At 58.3% G+C, this 23587-nt stretch overlaps 3 protein-coding genes across 5 annotated transcripts in view; 1 reads left to right on the forward strand and 2 right to left on the reverse strand.

The window, feature by feature from the left end:
• The first annotated feature begins 291 nt into the window (after positions 1 to 291).
• On the forward strand, positions 292 to 7844 carry CTSW (cathepsin W). Of its 2 annotated transcripts, XM_032804301.2 has the most exons (11): positions 292 to 425; positions 1183 to 1249; positions 1710 to 1823; positions 3283 to 3416; positions 3673 to 3772; positions 4791 to 4871; positions 5414 to 5530; positions 5990 to 6054; positions 6177 to 6267; positions 6400 to 6458; positions 7465 to 7844. In XM_032804301.2, exons 1-11 carry the CDS (start codon positions 330 to 332, stop codon positions 7576 to 7578), a joined length of 1038 nt encoding a protein of 345 aa, XP_032660192.1. In that variant the 5' UTR covers positions 292 to 329; the 3' UTR covers positions 7579 to 7844. The 2 variants fall into 2 exon arrangements, with proteins under 2 accessions (XP_032660192.1, XP_032660191.1); XM_032804300.2 differs by lacking the exon at positions 7465 to 7844 and having other exon boundaries at positions 6400 to 6716.
• On the reverse strand, positions 4297 to 18916 carry BBS1 (Bardet-Biedl syndrome 1). Of its 2 annotated transcripts, none has more exons than XM_032804290.2 (17): positions 18738 to 18913; positions 17983 to 18059; positions 15942 to 15976; positions 15343 to 15615; positions 15068 to 15114; positions 14651 to 14689; positions 13841 to 13913; positions 13444 to 13575; positions 13181 to 13287; positions 12550 to 12670; positions 12078 to 12236; positions 11734 to 11803; positions 11203 to 11361; positions 10323 to 10456; positions 8776 to 8910; positions 8610 to 8696; positions 4297 to 8411 (listed from the first exon to the last, which is right to left on the reverse strand). In XM_032804290.2, the coding sequence occupies exons 1-17, from the start codon at positions 18767 to 18769 to the stop codon at positions 8325 to 8327; spliced, it is 1767 nt and encodes a 588-aa protein (XP_032660181.1). In that variant the 5' UTR covers positions 18770 to 18913; the 3' UTR covers positions 4297 to 8324. The 2 variants fall into 2 exon arrangements, with proteins under 2 accessions (XP_032660181.1, XP_032660183.1); XM_032804292.2 differs by having other exon boundaries at positions 7933 to 8411; positions 8830 to 8910; positions 18738 to 18916.
• A 1476-nt stretch (positions 18917 to 20392) lies between these two features.
• Positions 20393 to 23587, reverse strand: part of DPP3 (dipeptidyl peptidase 3) — a 23364-nt gene continuing 20169 nt past the window's right edge. The window contains exons 12-18 of the mRNA XM_032804286.2: positions 23392 to 23484; positions 23112 to 23174; positions 22673 to 22797; positions 21976 to 22096; positions 21572 to 21751; positions 21171 to 21333; positions 20393 to 20607 (exon numbers count right to left, since the gene is read on the reverse strand). Coding sequence (XP_032660177.2) covers positions 20456 to 20607; positions 21171 to 21333; positions 21572 to 21751; positions 21976 to 22096; positions 22673 to 22797; positions 23112 to 23174; positions 23392 to 23484 — 897 coding nt within the window. The 3' untranslated portion in view covers positions 20393 to 20455. The remainder of the gene's footprint in view (positions 20608 to 21170; positions 21334 to 21571; positions 21752 to 21975; positions 22097 to 22672; positions 22798 to 23111; positions 23175 to 23391; positions 23485 to 23587) is intronic.

A 23587-nucleotide genomic window follows, 5' to 3' on the forward strand; every position in this document is an offset into this window, starting at 1 on the left:
GAGGGTGGTCACCAGGGGCTGGTGCTTCTTGCTAAATGTAGTAAAGCAGATGAGCAATGGGAATGGATGGAACAATGCCCCATTGTCCCCAAATCTGTCCCCCTCCATGGTGCAGACCTTGAGGGCACAGGAGCAGGTTTGAGGCTACTTGGATGTCTGAAGTCCAACCCCCACACCTCGGATTCCCCCACACGCACATCTGCCCCCCCTATCCCCGGATCTCACACCTGCAGTTCCTCTGCTCTGTGGTTTCCGTCACTCTTCTGCCTGCCTCTGCCCATATATCCCCCTACACAGAATGCCTGGGCAGGCAGTGAGCAGCTACTGCCATGGGACCTGAAGTCCTGTGTCCCTGCCTCCTGCTGCTGTGGGTCTGGGTCTGTGCCCTCCCAGCTGGCTCTGTCCTGCCCCCTGAAATCAGCAAGGTAAGGGATGGAGGATGCACCTGGAGGGAGCAGTTTTGGGGTGGAGTGGGCCTGAAAGCCAGAGAAGACACCGCGTGTCTCTGCCAAGAGCTACTGGCTACTGTGCTGAGACCCAGTGTCTGGGTGCATGTGTGGAGAATCCAGGGTCGGGGATGGGAACCAGCACCTGTGAGAGGGGAAGGTCCTGTAGCCAGTCTCCACCACAGTAGGGCAGTCTGTGCCTCACGCTCCTTGCACACTCCCTCATGCTCCACGTGCTCCCATGCCCCAGACAGGGAAGTCCCCCGGCATCCATCCCAGACAGCAGCAGGCTCCACCCTACACCCCAAAGCAGGAATAGCTGAGGGCTGGGGATTGAGGGCCATGAGCAGAGCTGGGAGGGGGTGCAGAGCCCAGGGTTGGGCTAACGGGGCTGTGAGTGTGGATTGGGGGGCAACAGAAGGGCTGTGGGTGGGGGAGGCCAGTGGTAGACTAGCAGGGGGCTGTGGGTGCCGATTGGGAAGCACCAGGGCTGTGGGTAGGGGGAGATCAGGGCAGGAGTAGCAGGAGGCTGTGGGTGCAGATGGGAGGGGGCACCAGAAGGGCTGTGGGTAGGGGGAGCCCTAGGCAGGAATAGCAGGGGGCTGTGGGTGAGGCGGGGGGGGGTGGGCACTAGCAGGGCTGTGGGTAGCTGGGGGCTGGGAGTGGGGCTTGAGGCAGGGGCACTGGCTGCTGGGATGCCCCTTCGCTCCCCACCATCCTGCCTTGTCCATTTCAGGCTGAACTGACTCGAATGTTCAAGGATTTTATGATTCAGTTCAACAGAACCTACAGGAGCCCAGCAGGTGACAGATAGGACGGATTGGGGGGAGGGGGCTGTTGGTGTGGGGGGCAGGCAGCTCTTCCTGGGGGCTGTTACTATGGGGAGAATGTGGGGGCAGCAGGGAATGGATGGGGCTGAGGAGGGGGTGAATAGACCAGACTGACCCCCTTCTCGCCACCTCTGAGCCTGGTCTGCCCGCGGCTGGTCGAGCCACCTTCCCTGGGACCCACATGCTCCCCTCCCCCTAGGTCCCAGGGTGGGGCGTGGGGGGGCTCCGCTGCTGTCTTGCTCTTTCTGTCACTGGTGGTTTCACACCCAGACCCCAGGGCTCGGCTCTGTAGCTGGCAACGGAAAGAGGCGTGGGGAGAGTGGAAAATCCCCGCCCCAATTTGTGCTGAGGGATGCGGGGGGGCAGGGTGTCTGATGCCACAGGCTGGGGGTGTCGTGCCCCCAGTGCCCGTGATCCCCCCATCTCCCTCCAGAGCAGCGCAGACGCTTCGGGATCTTTACGCAGAGTCTGCTCGTGGCACGGCGGCTGCAGGAGACGGAGCTGGGCACGGGGCAGTATGGGGTGACCCGCTTCAGCGACTGGACAGGTGGGGAGTGACCCCCAATGCCCAGCACCTTTGAGCACCGCATCCCTATCCCCTGCAACTCTGCATCCCTCCCTTCCCCACCCCCTCCCATGCACCCCTTCCTTCCCCTTCGCCCACTGCTCTGCACCCCTCCCGTGCACCTCTCCCTTCCCCTTTCCCTTCCCCCACTGCCCTGCGCCCCTCCTGTGCAACCCCCTTCTCCTGCCCCCACCGCTCTGCACCCCTCCTGTACACCCCCTTCCCCTGTCCCCACCGCTCTACACTCCCTCCCGTGCACCCCTCCTTTCCTGGCCCCCAACACTCTTCACCCCTTCTTACCCACCCTGCACCCCTTCCATGCATCCCTTCCAGTGCACCCCTCCTTTCCCACCCCCACTGCTCTGCACCCTTCCCTTCCCCTTCACTCACTGCTCTGCATTCCCTCCTGTGCACCCCTCCTTTCCCAGCCCCCACCACTCTTCAACCCCCTACTTACCCTGGACCCCTCTCATGCACCCTCTCTTCCCCCCCTGCTCTGCACCCCCTTCCCCTGCCCCGCTCCTTCCCTGCCCCACAGCTCTGAACCCCTCTCTTCTCCGCCCACTGCTCTGCACCCCTTTTCCTGCCCTGACTCCTCTGCACGCCACTTCACCCACCCCCACTGCTCTGTGCCCCTCCCATCCACCTTCTCCCTTCCCCACCCCCACCACTATGCACCTCCTTCCCCTGCCCCCAACTGTCACAGAGTCCCTGGGCAATGCTCTGGAACTGCTCCCCACAAAGCCAGTCAGGACTTTGGGGAGCCTTCTCTCCCTTGGAGCAGACTATCTTTAGGGCAGGAAGCTCACACGTAGCATTCAGCATGTGCCCCTCCGTGTGCTTCCCACAGCGAGTCCACCCAGTCAGGGTGCTGGGGAAGCCACAGAGTCCTGCACCCCCATCTTGCGATCAGACATGGCTCTCAACCAGCCAGTTAAACAGAGGTTTATTTAGATGACATGAACACAGTCCAAAACAGGTCTTGCCAGTACAGACAACAAGACCATCCCTTAACTAGGTCCATCTGGGGCCCCAGGGAGGCCACAGCCCTGCTGGGAGGCCCAAGCCCCCCTGGGACTCCTCTCCATTTTCCAGCCAGCTACCAACACCCCCCCCCGCCCCTCCTCTCTGGGCTGTCTCTCTTTCCCGGGCCAGGAGGTCACCTGATCTCCGTCTCCAACACCTTTAGCATCCCCTTGCAGGGGGGAAGGACCTGGCCATTAGTTGCTAGGCGACAGAGGGTCGGCCAGAGCTGAGGCCCCCCCACAATATTCAGAGGGACCATTAAAACCAGTCCCGCTTCGTCACACCAACCACTTCGCCTCCCTCCTTTCCCCACCCGCATTGCTCTGCACTCCCTCCCTTCCCTGCCCCCACTCCTCTGCACCCCTCACTCCCCCCTCCAGCACTCCCTGAGTGCCATCTCCCTCTGGCTCCCCAGATGAGGAGTTCCAGGGGACGTTCCGGAGCTCCCCGCCCCCCAACATGCACCAGGCCCCCCGGCTCCCAAGGAAGAAGCTGCCCCCGTCCTGTGACTGGAGGAAGGCAGGGGCCGTGACCGCCGTGAAGGACCAGGTAGTTATGGGAGGGATGGGTTGGGAACCCCCCCAGATGGGCAGTTAGTTGGGGCGGGACAGGGGGAGCCATGGGGCAGCTCAGTAACTACAAAATCTTTCCAACCCCACTCGCTCTCCCCACCGCTAAACCCAGCTGGTGCCCCCTCCCTCAGTGGGGCATTGGGGTCATCGCTGAGGCTGGGGAGAGTGCCCCCTCCTGCCCTGCAGCACAGCACCCCCTAGCGCCACGCTGGGTCTCACTCCTGTCTCCACAGGGCAAAAAGTGCGGCTCCTGCTGGGCCTTCGCTGCCGTCGCCAACATCGAGTCCCTCTGGAACATCCACTTCCACCAGCCCCGGAACCTCTCGGTGCAAGGTAGGGGCTGGGGGGGAGCCCTGCCCCCTGGACCGGAACAGGGCGGGGCACCCCAGTGCTGCCCTGCTGTGTGCAGCAGCCCCACAGGCTGGGGTGAATGGGGCACAGAGGAGGGGGCGCCTGGGGCTTTTCTAAGCTCTGTCCCCTTCCCAGCCAAGGGGGGGGGGAAGAGGGAGAGAGAGAGAGTAAAGTATCCCCTTCACTTCCTGTCCCAAACAGGCCATTATACAAAGTAAAACTATTTCCCCATGCTTATTCCCCCCTCACCACACACACACAGTTCCTCACATCATCTTGTCAATTGCTGGAAATGGGCCATTTTCGTTACCACTACAAACAGTTCTTTTTCTCTCCTGCTGATAATAGCTCACCTTAATTGATCACTCCCCTTACAGTGTGTATGGTAACATCCATTGTTTCATGTTCTCTGTGTATATATAGATCTTCCTACTGTATTTTCCACCGAATGCATCCGATGAAGTGGGCTGTAGCCCACGAAAGCTTATGCTCAGATAAATTTGTTAAGTCTCTAAGGTACCACAAATACTCCTGTTCTTTTTGTCCCAAACTGGGAGTTTGTAACCCTTGACCGTCCTAGGAGCAGGCTGGCTTTGCGGGGCATATGGGACCCTGTTTCCATGCATGGGAGTTCACATATTTGCACCCCATTAGCACTCACTGGGGTGGGGGGACAGTTCCACCACTGACTTGCCTCCTGGTAGGCTAGGATCCTATCACCAACCTCCCCCACCATCTGTCTACTATCAGCTGAGCCCTGCCTGTGGAACTCTCCCCCACCAGATGTTAAAGGAGGGGGTGGCAGGTGCTGAGTCTCTCCATCCAGGAGTGGGTTGATCACCCCGGTGGGAGCCACTGTGGGATGTCTCGTCTGTCGGATGAGCCAGTGCCCACTGGGGTCTTTCCTGGTCAGTGTGTGCCACCCAGTAGGAGCAGGATCCAGGGTGTGACTGGGGAGAGAGGGAGCTGGCTTGGTGCTCACTCACTTCTTCCCTTGCAGAGGTGTTGGACTGCAGCTGGTGCGGAGCGGGGTGCAAAGGGGGCTACGTGTGGGACGCTTTCACTACGGTGCTACAAAGGCGTACGTAGGCACTGGAAGGACGTGGGGTCCTTTGCCCTGCAGACAACAAACCCCCCTCAGCCCCCAGGACTGTCCCCTATTCACCCCGCACAACTGTTTACTGTGAGAATACTTTAGTGCATGGAGACTCACTCTGACTCATACTGCCCCCCACCCCCATCGTGCCAGGCACTGCACAGATCCTGACCCAGACTGGGGCCCCTGTCACTACAGGTGCAGACCCCTTGACTGAGATTGTGGTCCCCAGCCTAGTCTGCAGCTCCCATCACTGGATGCTGCACAGTCCCTGACTGAGATTGGGGCCCCCATCACGCCAGGTGCTGCATGGATCCTGACCCAGACTGGGAGCAATCTTCTCAATACTGTATACAGAAAGGAGACCCCCTCTTCACTCCTAGACCCTGCTCTGGCCACACACTGTGACGGCTGAATTTGCGAGGAGGGGGTTTACTCTGACCCTTGAGTCCAGAATGGGGGAATGATGGAGCAGGGACTGAGGTGCTCTGGGCCCATCCCAGACTTTCACATACACTCCCTCCCAGGTGGTCTGACGAGCGAGGATGCCTACCCCTACACAGGGAGAAAGGAGACATGCCACAACCTCAGTGAGCCGGCAGCCTATATCCAGGGCTTCCAGACACTACCTGGAGATGAGAAGGGTGAGGCCTGGGGGGAGAGGGGTTGGGGTGGGGCCATTGGGGAGTGGGCCATTCAGGGGGGAGTGGTGGGGGCAAAGGGAGCCAGTGAGGGGCAGTAGAACAGAATTAGGGGATGACAAAGAGGGCTGGGGGGGAGAGGGGGGAAGCAGGGCCAGGGTGGGGGCAGAACTGATCAAGACCTGGTCAGTTTCCAGGCAGCTGTGCATGGGCAGGAGGGTGCATGGAGTGATGTGTGTAAAACCACCAAGGGGCTGGTTAGTTTCATGCTTCCCCCTGGGGGAGCTCTGAGCAGCAGAAGGGGAATGTGAAGGGCGCAGGGGGCTCAGAGGACACAGTGAGGGGCAAGGGCCAATGTAGCCAGTGTGTGGGGACAGCAGCAGCCTGGTAGGGCCAGGCCTGGGTCAGGGGTGTTTGTTCCTCAGTCCTCCTCACCCAGCACATTTGGGTTTCCTCTTCTAGAAATAGCTGCACACGTCGCAACCAAGGGCCCAATCACAGTTACCCTGAACTCAGCTGCCATGAAGGTACGTGCCTCTCAATTAGCAATGCGAGAGAAGCCCTCTGGCTACTCAGCCCATCCCATGGTGACCCACCCACTAAGCCCCCACACCCAACTCACTTTCCGCTCTATTTTGTGCCTCCGCAGTATTATAAAAAGGGCATCTCCCAGCCCTTAGTGAAGAGCTGCAGTCCAGACCACGTGGATCATGTTGTCCTGCTGGTTGGCTACGGGCATGGTGAGTGGGGATGAGCAGTGCAAGGGTTTGGATTTGGGTGAGATGGGGTTAAATGAACTGGGGGTTTGGTAGGGGGCTCAGCTGCCAGAAGCACTCTAAGACCACTATGCCTTTCTCTTCAACTCATTACAGCGAAGAAAAGGCGGTACTGGGTCATCAAGAACTCCTGGGGGGAAGGCTGGGGAGAGAAGGTGAGTGGGGTGTGTATGGGGCTGCCCCATGGCAGTGCTGTCTGTGGGGGTGTGGGCTGGTTTTGTCTGAAGGAGGCAGCCTGGGATCCTAGAGATGACCTCTGGGTGAGGTGCAGGGACTGTTTATACAGAGATCCCCTGCCTAATGCTAAGGCACACCACTGCTGGGGTGAGGTGTGGGCTTTTACTATACAAGGGGTGGCCAGCCTGAGTCTGAGCAGGAGCCAGAATTTATCAGATTACATTGCCAAAGAGTGACAGTAATATCAGCAGTCCCCAATCAGCTTCCCCCCAACCCCATTCCCAGTGCCTCCCACCCACCGGCAGCCCCACCGCTCAGCGCCTTCCCGCACCTCCTGATTAGCTGTTTCGTGGCATGCAGGAGGCTCTGGGGGTGAGGGGGGAGGAGTGAGGGCACTGCAGGTTGAGGGGAGGGGGTTGGAAGGGGTGGAGTGGGGGCAGGGCTTGTGGCAGAGCCAGGGGTTGAGCAGTGAGCACCCCTCCACCCCCAGCACATTGGAAAGTTGGGGCCTGTAGCTCCAGCCCCGGAGTCGGTGCGTGTACAAGGAGCCAGCCGCATATTAACTTCTGAAGAGCCACATGTGGCTCCGGAGCCCCAGGTTGGCCACCCCTGTATTATACATTCCCTGGCCAGGTTCAGACCACTCCAGTTTGACACAAAGGCGGAGTGAGGGTATGTCTACACTTAAACCGCTACCACAACACAGCTCCACCGCCACCTCCACCAGTGGCAGGGGTTCTCCTGTCCCTGAAGTTCATCCACCTCCCTGAGAGGCAGGAGCTGGGCTGACAGAAGAATTCTTCCATCCACCTAGCGCAGGCTACTGTGGGGCCAGGTCGGCACTGCTACGTCTCCTGGGATGTGTGGATTTTTACACCCCCGAGAGACAGAGCTATGGCAATGTCAGTTCCCAGTGCAGAGCAGCCCTGGATGAGGAAAGGCTGGCCCTTACCATCTGTCCCTAACGCTGTGTCCCCTCGGCAGGGCTATTACCGTCTCTATCGCGGCAGGAACGCCTGCGGCATCACCATGTTCCCTATAACAGCCACCGTCACTCGTGTTGGGGCCCCGGGACATGAAGTCCACTGCCCCACCTGAAGGGGGTGCCGCTGCTGCAGAGAGCCTGCAGACTCCCCGCCAAGAGCCCTGCCACCACCAAGACAGAAATAACTGGGCCCCGGGCCTTCGTTGTGTGATGGGGGAATGAATTTGATACGCAGACTGCAATAGCTCCATCCCCACAGGTACCCAGAGCTAGGCTCGGCCCTTCCAGCAACACTACCTCCATGCGAATGCTCCTTCCCTTTGCTGCAGCAGCAAAACGGGGCCGTGAAACTGCCATTAAACTGCTTTTATGTGCTGTGTGTGGCCCTTCTGAGTGGGGGAGGTTGTTAATTGTTAACCTGAGTGTACCTTCCCCATGCTACGCACTCCACACACCAGCACGCTTGGTACAGTAACGGTGCTGGCTTTATTGGGATGCTACAATCACAGCTAAGGGGGTTTTCAGGTGAGGCCCCCAGGGCCATGATAGGGGAGAAACACCCCTTCCCCCAGCAGCTCTTGATACCGAACCGGGCATAAGTCCTCCTCCCACCCCCTCTGATGGAAGAAGCTAGCCTGTTCCCAGACAACACAGCTGGGTCTGCACCCCAGGGTGGGGGTGGGGACAGCAGCCCTGACAGCCCCCTCTACATGGTCCCAAGTCAGCACTGTGCACCCTGGGGGCAGCTGGTGGTTCACTGCACAGCAGGGGGCCTCGGCTCCCAGTCCTGGCTCTGATCCACTGAGGGCTCCTATGGGATCTACTGCAGCTCTGGTCTCTGTCGCCCCCCAGACGCGGTTCAGGCAGCAGCCAGACCCTCACTCACTGGCATTTTGATATGGGCAGTCAGCAAGGGCATGCTCTGGCCTTCCTGCAGTACAAACACCTGCAAGAGAGAAGACAGAGAGCCCAGCGCTGAGATGCAGCCACCTCTGGGGTGGGGCACAGGGACTCTTTATACACAGATCCCTTCCTTGGCACTGATATGCAGCCACTTCTCCACCCACTCACCCACACCAGGAGGGAGGTGGGAACATTTTAAAGAGTCAGGCTTCTCTCTGGGGTGCAATGTCCCTGTACAAACCTTGATGACATCCGAGATCCCCTTGTCGCTCAGACACTCCACAAAGGTTTCAATGGGGTAGTTCAGTCCTGGGATCAGCATGGGGGCCTGCAGGGAGACAAAGCTGAGTCAGTGAGAGTGCAGGGGTCTGTAGGGGTGGTCAGAGGTGTTTGGAGGGTGGGGGTACCTTGAAGAAGGCTCTCTTCATGGCATAGAGGCTCTGGTCATAGAGGAAGCTCACCAACAGGTTGATGGAGGGGCACCCAGCTGATGTGTTCTGAATGTGGAGGGTCAGTTTGAAGGTGGGGCCGATGCCCTGGACCTGGGGAAGGGGGTGTGGGGTAGATCCTGAGCACAGCTTCAGTGCAAAGGGCAGAGAAGTCCTTAATCTCACAGCCAATCCAGCCAGCCTGGGGTTTGAGGGGATGGGGGGTTTCTCCATCACAGGAGCCACAAGAAGGGACCCCTGGAAATCTAAAGAGATGATTGAACCCCAAATATCCCCTCCTCCGTTCCTGAGTTCAGCCCAGATCTGCTCACTGAACTAGACACAGCCCCTCTGGCTTGGAAGCCTCCAAGCAATGGAGAGTTCCCTGCCCCCTGTTCGAAGGGCAAATCCCTCTCCCTGTTAAACACTGGCTGTGGCTGACAGTGGCTCCTGGCTCTTGTTCAGACTTTGTCTGCGACCTTCGTGAACCCCCTGCTCCCACAAATCCCCTCACCATGCAGAGAGACTGGGACAAGCCCCCTCAGCACCTCTCAGAGGAACTCTTCCACTAGGGCTCCCTGAGGCCCAGGGTTTCCATTGTTCATGGGGCTCCTCGCTGACCCCTTCCCAGTGGGTCAGTATCCTTGTGGAAGAGCAGCCCCCCATGTGCATGCAGCATCCTATAATGGCCTCACAGGCGCTGCCTGCTCTGCTCCCAGCACCTCCGCCCTGGGCAGCAGAGAAATCAGATGCTTCTCTCCCACCAGTGACCCTGCCAAAGCAGGCAGCTTAGTCTAGTGGTTAGACCACGTGCTTCAACCTAGAGCCCTGCAGCGGGACTCGGATCCCAGAGGGTCCCCTTGACATAACAGCAGGAACGGCAGAAAAATTCAAGAAACAAATGCAGAAGCAGAATTAAAAAAATAGTCTTTCCACATCACAAACCACAAGAATGCCCCAGCCAGCAGGTACCGCTCTCTGGCCGTCCAGCACTCCAGCTCTGAAGGCAGCAGAAGCGCAGAACTAAGGGTGACAATGGGAAATCTCCCTGCCTGTGCCTGGGGATGGCTTCCTGTCCCCTTTGCATGATGATGCAGGGGCTTTCCAGCCATTTGCAGGGAGGGTTAGAGGTTTCTAATCCCTGTGTGTGGGGAAGGGGAGATGCAGCTGAGAGGGTCAGGGGGTTCCCATCCCATTGCACGGGGGTACATGGAGTGGATGGGTGCCGGTGGAGAGACATTTGCTGAAAGCAGCACATTCAGAGATTGCTGGGGCAATTTCAGAGCCCTGCAGTGGGACTGGGATCCCATGGGTCCTGCTGCCATAATAGCAGGAGCAGAATAAAAAATCTGCCCAGACCCACACCCACTTAACCCCCCCACTCCTAGACCTGTGGAGAATCCAAGAGTTCTGGCTCCCAGCCTCCGCCTGCGCAATCCTGAATTTTCTCACCCGTCACCAACCTCCCTCCAAATGCGCCATACCCTTCTCATTCCAAGGGTCTGATGTCCCCATGACCCACTCACCACTGCATTCATCTTAAGGGGCTCCTGCAGTGTGGATGTGACGGGCGCCAGGCTGGACTCCAGCGCCTTGACATAGGCCCGGGCTGCCATGAGCCGCAGCCGGTATAGGTCCATCTGGAACACACGGTGCATGGCTGGCGAGGGGTGAAGGGACAGCGAGGACAGAAAGTCAGTCTGGGGCCAGAAGCCAGACAACACAGGAAATCTCTACCAATCACAATGGATCTTGGCTTTGTGTCTTATCTGCAATACAGGGCCCTTTATTGTGGCATTGCGGCACCAGGGTCAGTACTGACTATCCACTGCTCCCTGGGGGCAGCTAGTGGTTCACAGCACTGCTCCCTGGGGCAGCACTGACTGTGAGAAAAGTGCCACCCCACTCAATCCTCACCCTGCTCCCTGCAGCACAGCGCCCCCTGGGGCATTGGGGCAGTACTGACTGCAAGACGAGAGTGCCCCCACACTGAGTCCCCATCCTGCTCCCTGCAGCGCAGTGCCCCCTGGGCCATTAGGGCAGCACTGACTGTGAGAAAAGAGTTCCCCCCACTGAGTCCCCATCCTGCTCCCTGGAGCACAGCACCCCCAGTGACTGGCCAGTGCATTTGCACTGACATGCTGAATTGGTAAGTCAATCCCAGTCCAGTGGCTTCTCTCTTTCCCATGGTTGATGCTTAGAGTGGGACTGGTGGCTATATGGCTGGGCTCATGGGCGGAGACCCATGGCTGGGGAGGGCATGGGAAATGGTGGGAGATGCTCCACCTCAGCTCCCAGCCCCAATCTCCACTCCCCATCCTCATTCCCCTACACCTCCAGCTGCTCCATCCCCAAACTGCCCACAAGTAGTCCCCCTCCTAAACCCACCATTCCTGCCCTACTCACCCACAGCATTCTCGCGCTCCCGCAGCGTCTGGTCCACGTACAGCCTGGTCTTCTTGGGCACGCTGAGTCGGATGCTCTGGGCCATGGGAGGCCCCAGTGACGTGTCCTTCTCCTCAAACACGGCCGTGCGCTTCAGGATCTTGATGATCAGCCCCCCACCTGGGGGATGGGACCACCAGGATAGAGTACAAATGGGCACAAAGGTCCTGAATCCCCTCTCCCTGGATCAGACCCATGGGCCCACCACCATGGTGTACTGTCTCCAACAGTGGCCGGTCTCCTTAATGCCCCTTGCTGCACTGCACTGTCCCACGGGAGTTGAATTCCTTCCTGACGCACCAGCTGGAACCCAGCTGATGCCCAGATGTCTGAGGGTAGAATTTCTAACGTAGGGTCAGGTGTCCTTACAGACGGGGCTGGGCAGGGTATCCTGCACACAGCCGGCAGCATCCGCTGCAGGGTGCATTCAGTATTGCACAGAAGCAATTGCATGGAACTGAATGGTGCCCACCCAGCACGCCCCTTGCCTACCTTTAGTTGTCATGATCAGGGTGTTGTCCTCACGCCCATAACGGCCAAAGCAAATGCTGGTGACCACGTCCTGTGGGGGAATGAGGGGAGGTAATGGGGTATCAGGCAGCTCGGCCAGTGCCCTGGCTCCCCCATAACCACCAGACCCACAATCCTGACTCCTAGCCTCCTCACTCTAACCCACTAAACCCCACTCCCTTCTCAGAACCAGGGAAAGAACTCAAGAGACCTGGCTCCCAGCCCCCCGCTCTAACCCATGAGACCCTACTCTCCTCCCAAAGCTGGGATAGAACCCAGGAGTCCTGCATTAACCCTGGCACTGGCTTTGCTTGGTGAGGAGTTACCTGGGTGCGGATGACATCCACAAGGTTTTTGTCCTGATACATGTGCACCACCTGGTTGGCCAGACCTACCATCACGGCCTGGAAGCCGCGTGATTTCTGGTCTAGGAGGCTCATGGTCATCAGTGGGGCTGGCAGATAGACTGTCCACAGCTTCTTCCCCTGTAAGACAAAGAGATCTGGCACTCAGATGTAGCCATCTCTGGGGTGAGGTGCAAGGCTGTTTATCTGCCTCTGGGGTAGGGCAGGGGGGCTATTTATACAAGGATCTGTTGTGTGGCACCCCTGTGACACTGGCCCCCTTAGCAGACCAGACCTAGAATGGAGCCATGGAGATCTCCCGCTGGTTCCCCCAGGGAGAAGCGCCTTGGTAACAGGTGGTGTAGGGAGCAGATCTCGGGGCACATAAGTTCCAAGACCTGCCCAGCTGCCCCACCCCTAGTGCCCCGTAGCGGATGCCCTCACCCACTCCCACCTTCTGTGTATAGCCCTGCAGGGTTTCATCAGAGCAGCCAGCCACGATATTCTTGTGTACGCGCACCAGCCCCATGGGCTGGGCACTCAGCTCGATGCAGTACTTGGGCCGCTTGGACTCCCTGGAGTGGGAAGGGAGGGTAGACGGGTCAGTGCCAGACTCCCACAGTGCTTGCTGCCCCACCCAGCTCCCTCCTTGCACCCTGCCTCGTGGGCTCCCGTCACCCTCCCCCACCCCCTGCGCCCAGGGAATGGGCAGACAGGCCTCACCTGTAGGGATGTTACAGCAAGACCAAACCTTCAGGCACCGGGGCCTGGGCTGAGGCTTTGCCTGGAGGGAATCACCCCTATGGCAGAGCGCTACAAAGAGAGGTGCATTATGGGCAACTGGCACATGTTGGGCCATATATGGGTATCTATTAGCAGTGGGGCAGCAGAGAGGCAGAGTATTGGGATGGGCCCATAGGTCTGATCGGAGAGGAAAGGGACTACCAAGCTGGAAAGGACCAAAGGTCTGATCGAGGGCGGGAGGGGGAGACATACCCGGTTCCTTATCTTATGTTCCTCAGCACTCCCCTGCCTTCCCCTTTGCCCCATTCCAGCCCCAGGCATCCCTCACGGCTGGCTGTCACCTGCGCAGGATGTAGATGCTCCCATCCCGGCAGGCCACCATGACCCGGTACTCCACATCGAACTGCCCCATCACGTTCAGGAAGGCTGGCACGCTTGGCAACGTCATCTGCAACAGCAAATGAGAGCTGGGGCAGCCCCACATCCATGGGAACAAGCTATATATGAGCAAGGGTCCCTCGCCTGGTGCTGAGATGCAGCCACCTCTGGGGTGGGATGCAGGGACTGTTTATATAGGGACCCCCTCACTCGGCACCCCACTCACCTTGGCCAGGATAGTGAAGGCCTCAGGGTCCAGGATGAGGACATCAGCGCTCTCTGTCCCGATCACCAGGCAGCTGACTGCATCCTCATCTGCCACGTTCTTCTTCAGCGTGCTCATGCAGGTGATGACAGTCTGGACAGGGAGATGGGCATGAGAGGAGCATGGACCTCCCCCTTCCCCAGTTCCCCTCTCTATCCAGGGAGGGCAGTGCCAGTCTCCCCACGGCATGCTGGGAAGTAAGGGTACCTGCATGGCCCTGCTGGGACCCACTAGACATTGGTGAGGAACTGGCAATGCTAGGATACCCCTTTTTCTAACCCCCACCACACCAAGTCCCCTACTCTGGGAGAGTCCACCGGGGAGTTTCCCCCAGACCCAGGGCAGGGTAGGGACCCACCTGGCGCTTGATCGGTTGCCCCTTATGTAGGTTCACAAAATTCTCCATTTCTGGTACATCTTGGGCCAGGAACCTGGTGGTGGGGAAGACAGATAAGGAGATTGTGGGATAGTGATACAGCCTGCTCTGGCCTACGGTGTCCCCCCTACCCCTTAGAACAGGAGCTCTGCTGCTGAGAACCTTCCAAGCTTTGGGAAAACATCCCCGCCCCCAGGCTATGCTCCCCACACCACCTGCCTTCCCCACTGCTGAGATCCCTCCCCACCTCCCTGAGCTTGTGCTCCCCACAACACCTGCCTCCCCCACTGCCAAGATCCCTCCCCGACTCCCACCTCCCCGGCTTGTGCTCCCACACCACCCGCCTCACCCGTTGCCAAGATCCCTCCCCGATCCCCACCCCCCAGAGCTTGTGCTCGCCACGCCACCTGCCTCCTCCACTGCCAAGATCCATCACCCCCCAATCTTGTGCTCCCCACACTACCTGCCTCCTCCACTGCTGAGATCCCTCCCTGATCCCCACCCCCTGGCTTGTGCTCCCCATGCCTCCTGTCCCCCCGCTGCCAAGATCCCTCCCTGATCCCTAACCCCCAGCCTGTGCTCCCTACACCATCTGCCTTCCCCACTGCCAGGATCCATCCCTGACCCCTTCACACACTCTCCCTTGGCCCAGCCTCAATCTCCCTGTTCCAATCCCCTAAAAAAGCAAGTTCCTAGAGCTCCCAGCCCACGCTTTTGGTGCTAGCCAGGAAATCGCTGGAGGGTGAGGTGCTCATGCCACTCCTTGCCTTCAGTGGTACCATATGGCCTTACCTCAGTGATCGTACTGACAGGGGGATCTCCGCCTTCTCCCTGACACACACCAGGAGAGGAAGATGTTGAACAGAGAGGAAGACATTGGATAGAAACTCAGTACAATACATTCACCTTCACAGACCCTGCCATCCACAACCCAGAACAGAACCCAGGAGTCCTGATTTCCCACCCCCTCTACTTGTAACCACTAGATCCCACTCCCCTCCCAGAGCTGGGGATAGAACCTGGGAGTCCTGGCTTTCAGCATGCCCAGCTCTAATCTCAAGGATCTCCCCCAGAGTCCACACCCAGGGATCAAATGTTAAATGCCTCTGGCATTAGCTCCCAGCACTTGCTAAGCCAAGGACCAGTATGGAGTTTCAGGGATGTGTGTGGTGATGTGACAGTCTATGGAGAGAGGAAAGAGCCACTCACCGGATCCCCTCCAGCATTTCCTTCAGAGTCAGGGGGTCAATCATGTCCTGGAACGAGATGCAGATGGAGAGAGATGGGAAGGCACATGACTATAAGCTGGGAATAGAAGCCAGGAGTCCTGGCTCCAAGCCCCTCCATTTTAATCACTAGACCCCACTCCCAGAGCTGGGTCTGATGTGGAGTGCCAGGGACGGGTGGGCCCATTGGTTTGAGGTGGGGGGGCAGGGGTGTGGACAGGTACCCTGGGATGGCCATGCCACCCCACACCTGCTCACCTCTTTGGCCTGCTCCCAGACATCCTGCTCCAGGGGGTTGGCATCCAGAGGGGGCAGGGTGAATTTGAAGTAGGGCCGCAGGTTCTTGTAGACATAAACGAATGGGCCGGAGGCCACAGCCACGGCAGGCGTGCGTGGCTCATTCTGGTCCATCAGGAAGGTGGAGACGGCAGACGGCAGGTCCAACAAGGTGCTCTCACTGGCCAGCCCTGTGCCCCGGTACACCTTCAGCCTCATGGTGTGCCCAGCCATGCCCAGGTCACCCACCACCAGCTGGGGGGGGGGTAGACAGAGAGAGAAGGGCAGTGCTGGGGGGTCCTCACCTCTCACCCCAGGGCAGCTTCCACCTGCTGGGCTGGGCACAGGCACCCTCACTCCCTCCTGCCCAGAGGGACAACCGGCCCAGAATGCTCACTCCCACCCCGAGACAACCCCTACCCTGAACAACTCCCTGCCCTCACCCCACCCCAAGATACACACACTACATCCAGATGCTGTTTGCCCCTGGCAGATTAGCCAAAGCCAGGGTGGAATGTAGGGGATATCAGGCCCAAGGGGCTGATCTGGGGGCGGCACGGGACCAGGCCAGCCTTCCTCACCTTGTACTCTCCATCGCCATGCAGGTCAGCCAGGGCTGGAATAAAAGAGAGATGTGGAGTCAGCATCCCTGACAACCTCCCCCACACTAAGCCGGTCCAGCCATGCCTTGTATTTGTATGAGAGACCAGGACGACGCTCTCCCCTCCCAGTTAATGCTGACCTCTGTGCTCCAGCATGGTGTCAAGGGTCACTGTACTGCAGTACATGCGTGCGTGTGTTGGGGGGATTAGTAGGAGGCGTTCTCTCCTTGCAGATGTGCTGGCTCATTCCATACCAACTGAGTAGGCTTGTGCTCCAGAGCCATGTAATAATTTGAAGGACTTTGAGATGAAAGCAGCTCTGGAAACATGGAGTGTAAGAGCATGACTGGGAGTCAGGACTCCTGGGTTCTATCCCCAAATCTGAGAGGGGAGTGGGGACTAGTGGTTAGAGCAGAGGGGCTGGGAGCCAGGACTCCTGGGTTCTATCCCTGGCTCAGGTTGGAGTGGGATCTGGTGGGTTAGAGCAGAGGGGCTGGGAGCCAGGACTCCTGGGTTCTATCCCCAGCTCTGTAAGGCAGACTATCTAACCACTATGCTCAGTGCTCTGTAACCACAGGGCTGTGTCTACCACTGCTGTGCGTCCAGTTCCCCTCTGAGATCTTCTCAGCAGGGTCTCATAAAAGTCCATAGTGGCATGAAAGGTTGGGGGAGATGCCCTAGGGGAAACTCCTGTAATGGGTGGTCCTCCACAGGCCCTAGCTAGCATGAGCCCAGCAGTATTAGTCATTATCCCTAGCAGCACAGCTCCCATCTAGCTCTCCCTCCCAGCGAGGTTAGTGGTGGACATGATGAAGGCAAGGTGCCATAGAAGGGATTAGAGAGACAAGGAATTGGACCAGCTTCTGTTGGTGAGAGAGACAAGTTTTCACAGAGCTTTTCCTCAGGCGTGGGGAAAGTACTCTGAAAGTGTCTCTCTCATTCACCGGTAGAAGTTGGCCCAATAAAAAAATATTCCCTCCCGCACCTTGTCTCACTAATATCCCGGGATTGACACAGCTACAACTACACTGCAGACAACAATTAGAAGGGATTACAGAGGGCCCTGGAATCTGGGGCTGCTTGCTACGCGCTGCAGTTAGTTATTTAATGGTGATCTGAGGCAGGCTGGGAACCAAGCTTCTAACCTCAGCTTTGGGAAGGGAGTGGGGTCCAGGAGGTTAGTGCTGGGGCCTAGGACTCCTGGGTTTATCCCCAGTTTTGGGAGGAGATAATGAACTCAGTTATAAAGTTTTCTTCCCAGCACTATCAGTAATGCAATAGCTGCTTTCCAGTGGGTTCTCCTTGGAGGACCTAGAGATGTGGAGCTGGGGTTCTGTCACTGAAGGGCAGGAGGGAGAACACCTTCCGGGCAACCAGGCATCAGGTCTCATAGTTAAATAAGCGTCAGACTGTCCCCTTCATTGCCTTTCCCTGCGTTTTTAAGTTCTACGTCCTGTTTGCTGTGGCTGTGCGTCTCACACACTCACCTTGAGAGACAAGAGACTATGGAGAGAACAAGTGCTCCCATCCCCGTGAGGGCTAACAAACCTGCGTGGGTGGGAGGTTTTATTTCGTATTCCCAGGGTTGGGATGCCATGGCTCTGTACACAACTATGATTTGCCATACGCTAGCACCACACGTGCTTAAGTGACCTTGAGAAGAGCTTCCTTTGCGAGGTACCTCACTAAGTTATTGATGGAGAATGTGGGGGGCAGATAAGGGAAGGAACTTATCTAAGCACCTACAGAGACAACATAGCAAGGGCAGGAACAGAATTGGATTCTCAGCATCCCACTGCCCACACATCACAACCACTGGAATAGAAACAAAAAGTCCTGATTCCCAGCCCCCCTCCGATCTAACCATTAGCTCTCACTCACTTCGCAGAGCCAGAACTCCTGGCCCCTTCCCCCTCCCTCCCCGCCTCTAACCACTCAATGGGCCTCACCCAGGAGAATCCCACTAGATCATTCCCCAGCTCTCAGCTCAGGGCACTTTATGGGAGGATCCTGCACTTACCGATGCACGAGGAGAAGGTGTAGAGATTGGCCATGGGGTCGTAATGGGCATCCAGCCATTTGGAGTTGGCTTCATTACTAGAGGGGGACATGGACAGGGTGGGGACACAAAGAGACAGGTAGACAGAGCAACAGTGAGAGACTGGGATATATTTCAATCAATCAACACATGGAACAGAAATTTCAGCCGCCCTAATCCTGCCCCATCTGCTCTAACCACTAGACCCCACTCCCCTCCTACAGCTGGGACAGAACCCAGGAGTCCTGGTTCCCAGCCCTTCCTCTACTCTAACCGCTGGACCCCACTTCCCTCCTACAGCTGGGACAGAACCCAGGAGTCCTGGCTCCCAGCCTTTCCCCTACTCTAACCACTGGACACCACTCCCCTCCTAGAGTTGGGACAGAACCCAGGAGTTCTGGCTCCCAGCCCCTCCCCATCTCTAACCACTGGACACCACTCCCCTCCTAGAGCTGGGATAGAACCCAGGAGTCCTGGCTCCCAGCCTTTCCCCTACTCTAACCACTGGACACCACTCCCCTCCTAGAGTTGGGACAGAACCCAGGAGTTCTGGCTCCCAGCCCCTCCCCATCTCTAACCACTGGACACCACTCCCCTCCTAGAGCTGGGATAGAACCCAGGAGTCCTGGCTCCCAGCCCCTGTCCCCGCTGGGAAGAGGATCCCAGTCATTGCCACCCCGAGTTAACCAGGCCCAGGAAAGAGGGGTTCAGGGATCACCAACACTGCCCCCACCCACCTCTCGCTGCTGAAGGAGGAGGCGGCCGCCATGTCTTTCTACAGGACTGACAGGATCCGTTGCTACGGCAACTCAATGGCTGTGGATGGGAGCAACCGGAAAATAGTCCCCAAGCCAGATACGGTGTCGCACTCAAAACAGTCCTTCCGGGGGAGACTAACCCTAGCAACTCAGGGTTCCGGATGGGTGGGGACTTTCTCTGCCTCGCTTCCCACCCCACATCCACCCCAACTGAATCTGGGGCGCGCGGCGCCGGGGGCTGGAAGCAGAGCAGCTCCTGCAAGGGAGGAGTCACTCCAAGAACCAGACTCCCTCCTGGATCCAGCCTCCAAGGGAGATGGTTCCCCTAGGAGCCATGCTGTGACCCCCAACTTGACTGACCCACAGTACAGGCACCAGTACCAGTGTCCACAGGAGGGGAAAGGCCCTGTATCCCATACCCCTGCACCAGCCAGTCCCGCCCAAGCCCTGGGCCGACATCAGAACCAGCAGCCCCTTCCCCTGCCCCCTCAGCCAGCTGGGCCACTCTCCTTTGAAAATGAGAGACTGAAATGCACTGGTTTGGGTCCTGGAGATCCAGGCTGAGCTGAGTACTGGGCCCAGATGCTTCACATGGTTCTGCAGGAAGAAGATCACCCCCTGTGACATGATAGGAAAGGGAACGAACAGAGGGATTCAGAGATTCCATGGCCAAAACAGACTACCTCACCCATTCAGCCCAACCCCTCCAGCACACACTGGCTGTTTCATTTCTCTCAGGTGCTGGATTCAAGTAAGATGCCTCATTAAAGGTTCCAAGGGATGGTGAATCCCTCCTCCTCCTTGGGGAAACCCTTCAAATGGCTGTGGAAATTGCATCTGAGATCAAGGTTAAATAGGTCTAAATTCAACTTCCAGCCGTTGGGTCTTGCTGTGTCTTTGCAGCTGTGGTGAAAAGTCTCCACTACCTGCTCTCTTTTCCAAGTGTACGTACCTGCACCTAGCGATCAAGTCAGCTCTCACTCTTTGCTTTGATCAGCTGAATAGACTGAACCCAGCTTGCAACCCTGGCTCATTTTTGTGGCCCTCCTTTGAACGTTCCACACCGTGCTGGAAGTGTGTACGCCCGAACCGGACGCAGCATTCGAGCGGCAGTCACACTGACACTGGGGGCACAGGCAAGCCCATTCCCTGCTACTTGCTATCCCGGCTTGTACACGCAAGGGTCACGTTAGCCCTTTTGGCCACAGGGCTGCATGAGAGCTCATACTGAGGCAATTATTTTTTATGCCAGCTACGTCCTTTTTTGAGTCACTGCCTGAACCTGCACTGTTGGCTCCTAGATATGTTACCTTGAATTTGGATGTACTGAAATTTCTCAGGGTTCTCTGGGAATGGAGTGGGGTCTAGTGGTTAAAGCAGGGGGAACTGGGAGCCAGGACTCATAGGTTCTATGCCCGACTCTGGTAAGGAAGTTGTTTTGGTGCTTTGTGCTGATGCAAGGGAATGGGAGCCAGGACTCCTGGTAGAAGTTGGGGGTGAGGGGTGTCAGACACTAAGATCCATTAAACCTACTGCCATTTTGCTGAGGGTGTGGTGAGCCCCATTAATGCTCATGTAGGACGAGCTCCCCCACCCTTGTTTGACACATCGGACGCAGCAGAAAGAGACGAGAGGCAGGTACAAAAGCTGAGTGTATTGAGTCCCCTGTGCAGTTGGGGGGTTGGGTCTCCCTGTTCTCAACCTTGGCTTGCCCAGAAGTGGGCATCAGCGTCTGACAGCTCCAGCAGATGGCGCTCCAAGAGCTCAGCATCCTCAGGGAATCGCTCGGAGAAGGAGCGGATCAGTCCGGCTGCAGTACCCTCGTACTGCACCAGGGTCACATCCTCGCCTGCGGAGGAGGGGGGAGACAGGATCATGGCATTGCCCTCATCACAGCCCCCCACCTCACCGCCATCCCCCTCCTTTCTCTCTCTCTCACACACACACACAGGTCATGTCTCATGTCCTTGCCTGCGGGGGGGGGGGGGGGCGTTGAGACGGGGTCACCGTGTTGTCACCACACCCTGCTCCATCACAGCCCTCTGTACTGCACCCACCCCCTGCTCCTGTACCCTTCCACCTGCCCCAACACCTTGTTACCCCACGTCAATCACTCCTCATGGGCTCCAATCTTAGCCCACCACACTTTCTTGGCACCCTCTCCACCCTGCACCTGGCACCAAGGCCCCACAGGTCTGAACTCCCAGCTGGCATAGGATTGGGGTAAACCAGAGCTCAGTTACCCGAGGGGGGCAGCTGGGGTGGGAGTTGTGGGGCAGAACTATACCCGCCACGTGAGTGTCACCCCAGAGCAGGGTGCATGAGGAAATTGGGGGGACCTCATACCCTCCAGGCAGTGTTACCCCGTAGTGAGGTAGATAGAAGGCTGGGCAGTGCCGGGGGATTCCATACCTTCCAGGCGGGTGTTGGCCTGCACAAACATCTTGCGTGCCTCCTTGCGTAGCAACACGGTGTCACGCAGGCTCAGGAAACGCTCAGGCCCCTCATCTGTCACAGCTGAGAAACGCCCGTAGAGCGCCCGGCCTCCCGCCACATCCGCTGTCGACTTCAGCACCTGCAACACAAAGGGGGCTGAGACCCAGCCAAGCCCCTCCTGGTAGAACCGCCCCATGCCCCCACAACACAGCCATGCCGCCCCCTCACTATGGTCTCCCTCACAAAAACAAGCACTGCCTCTCTAAGCCCCATTGCTGAGTAGCATAGCACCCCCATTGGGGCCAGCACTGACTGTCAGAGGAGAGCGCCCCCTACTGAGCCCCCAGCTTGCTCGCTGCAGCCCTGCCCCGCCTCACCTGCAGCCTGCGCAGGAACCGCTCAATGGCCGGCTTCCCCACAGGCAGGATTTTGTTGCGGTCAAGAGTGATGAGTGCATCTGGTTTGCCGTCAGCGCCTGTGGTGTGTTGCAGCGACACCAGCCCCTCGCCCGCCTCCAGCAGCACCCGCAGGATCACGAAGCGTGCCTGCATGTGAGCCTGGGGGAGAGCAGCAAGGTGCAGTGATGAGCCCAGGAGTCCTGGCTCCCAGCCCCCCTCCCTCTAATCCACTAGTCCCACTCCCCTCCCAGGACTGGGATAGAACCCTGGCTCCCCCCACACACTACAGCCCTGCCACCCTCACCCCCCTCAGAGGAGAAGTCAAAGGCTGCCCTGCCTCCTTTTAAAGGGCCAGTACCCTGCCCTCCTCTCCCTCAACTCACCTGTCGCCAGGTGCCGGTCTCAGGGGTGTAGAACTCCAGCCCTAGCAGCCCGGCCCGCACCATGTTCAGCCAGTTGATGTAGATCACGTCTTCCGCATCCTCACCTTCCAGCTCAAAAATCCTGTGGGGGGCAGGAGGGAGTGAGGGAGGCCCACTGGGGAACCCCCAACCTCCCATTCCCCCACTGGGGGGATTGTTGCTGAATTCCTGGACCAACTGTCCCAAACTCTGCAGGGTACCCCCTCCTTCCCCCAGCCATGACTCCTCAAAACTCTGCAAGGTTCCCCCATCTGTGATCCACCCCCAATGAGCCCCCTGAAAATATACCAGGTCCCACACCGTAGACCTGGGAACAGGAGATGTGTCTGGATGTGGGGGGCCTGGATACAAAAGCCGGGGAGGACGACACTTGCTGACAGTGGGGCGCAGCAACAAGTGCAAGGACACGCCCCCCAGGGTATCTGCAGGACAGCAGCATTATCCTGAGCCCCAGGCCCAGCCATCCTCCAGCCTCCTCCCACTGTCTCTCAGTCCCCAGTCACAGCCCCCACCTCCCCACTCACCACCCTGTCCATACCCAGGTAATATGACCCGCCCCCCCTTGACAGCCACCCCCACCACCCAGGTGACCCTCCCCATCCGCCTGCTGTCCCCAGCCCTGGCGATAGGCCTTGTCTCCCCAACCCAGGCCCCTCACCGGAGCACGTCCTTGTTGAGACAGAGGTAGAGCCCCACGCACTCGGCCCGACACTCCTCGTAGCTTGATGCGATGGTGGAGAACTTGCTGTCCCACGTCTCGCCACCCTGGTACCAGCTCTGGATCTGTGTGTGTGTGGGAAGTTAGGGGGGAAGGGCTGGCACCTGAGGGAACGCCATAGGCAATGTGGGGGGCAGGGCTAGGGGGCTGGGACTGATATCCAGTGGGACCCTATAGGTAATGTGGGGAGGAGGGCTCTGGGGAAGACACGCATGGGGATATTATAGGGGTTTGGGTGCAGGGCTGGCAGGTAGGGGGCACCCCAAGGTGATCACAGATGTTCAGTGTAAGCTGGCTTTGCCACTTCCCTTCCCCCATTAAGATCATTGCTCTCCCCACCCTCCTCCATTACCACCACTTCCCCTCCCAGCCCCCTTACCAGTTCCCCCGTCTCCGGGTTGATCACAGCCTCTCTGTCGAAGTTGCAGGTGCCCTTCTCCTCCTGTGGAATGGGGGAGACGTTAGCATCCACCCTCAGCCAGCACTGCCACGCCGCACCAGCCGAGCTAGTCCATGGGGAGAAGCATCATCCCAAACACTGTGTACAAGAATCCCTCGCCTGCAGCGGAGATGCAGCCTCCTCAGGGGTGGAGCACAGGGGCTGTTTATACAGAGATCCTTTCCCCCTCCCCCCCATCCCCTGCCAAGGGGGTGCTTACCTGCACAAAGAGCTTCCCACTGCCGTGCCCCAGCAGCTCGTGAAGCCCGACCTGCACCTCAAATGATGGCCCCTTCCACTTAATGTACAGGTCCTGCAAGAGACCCACAGCCTCAGCCAGCTGTGGTGTGCAGTGCCCCTTCCTCCCAACCCACAATCCATGCTACCCCAGCCTTGGCCTTCTCCCAACCCCCCCC

Source organism: Chelonoidis abingdonii, chromosome 17 (assembly GCF_003597395.2).
Source record: "Chelonoidis abingdonii isolate Lonesome George chromosome 17, CheloAbing_2.0, whole genome shotgun sequence".
NCBI lineage: Eukaryota > Metazoa > Chordata > Testudines > Testudinidae > Chelonoidis > Chelonoidis abingdonii.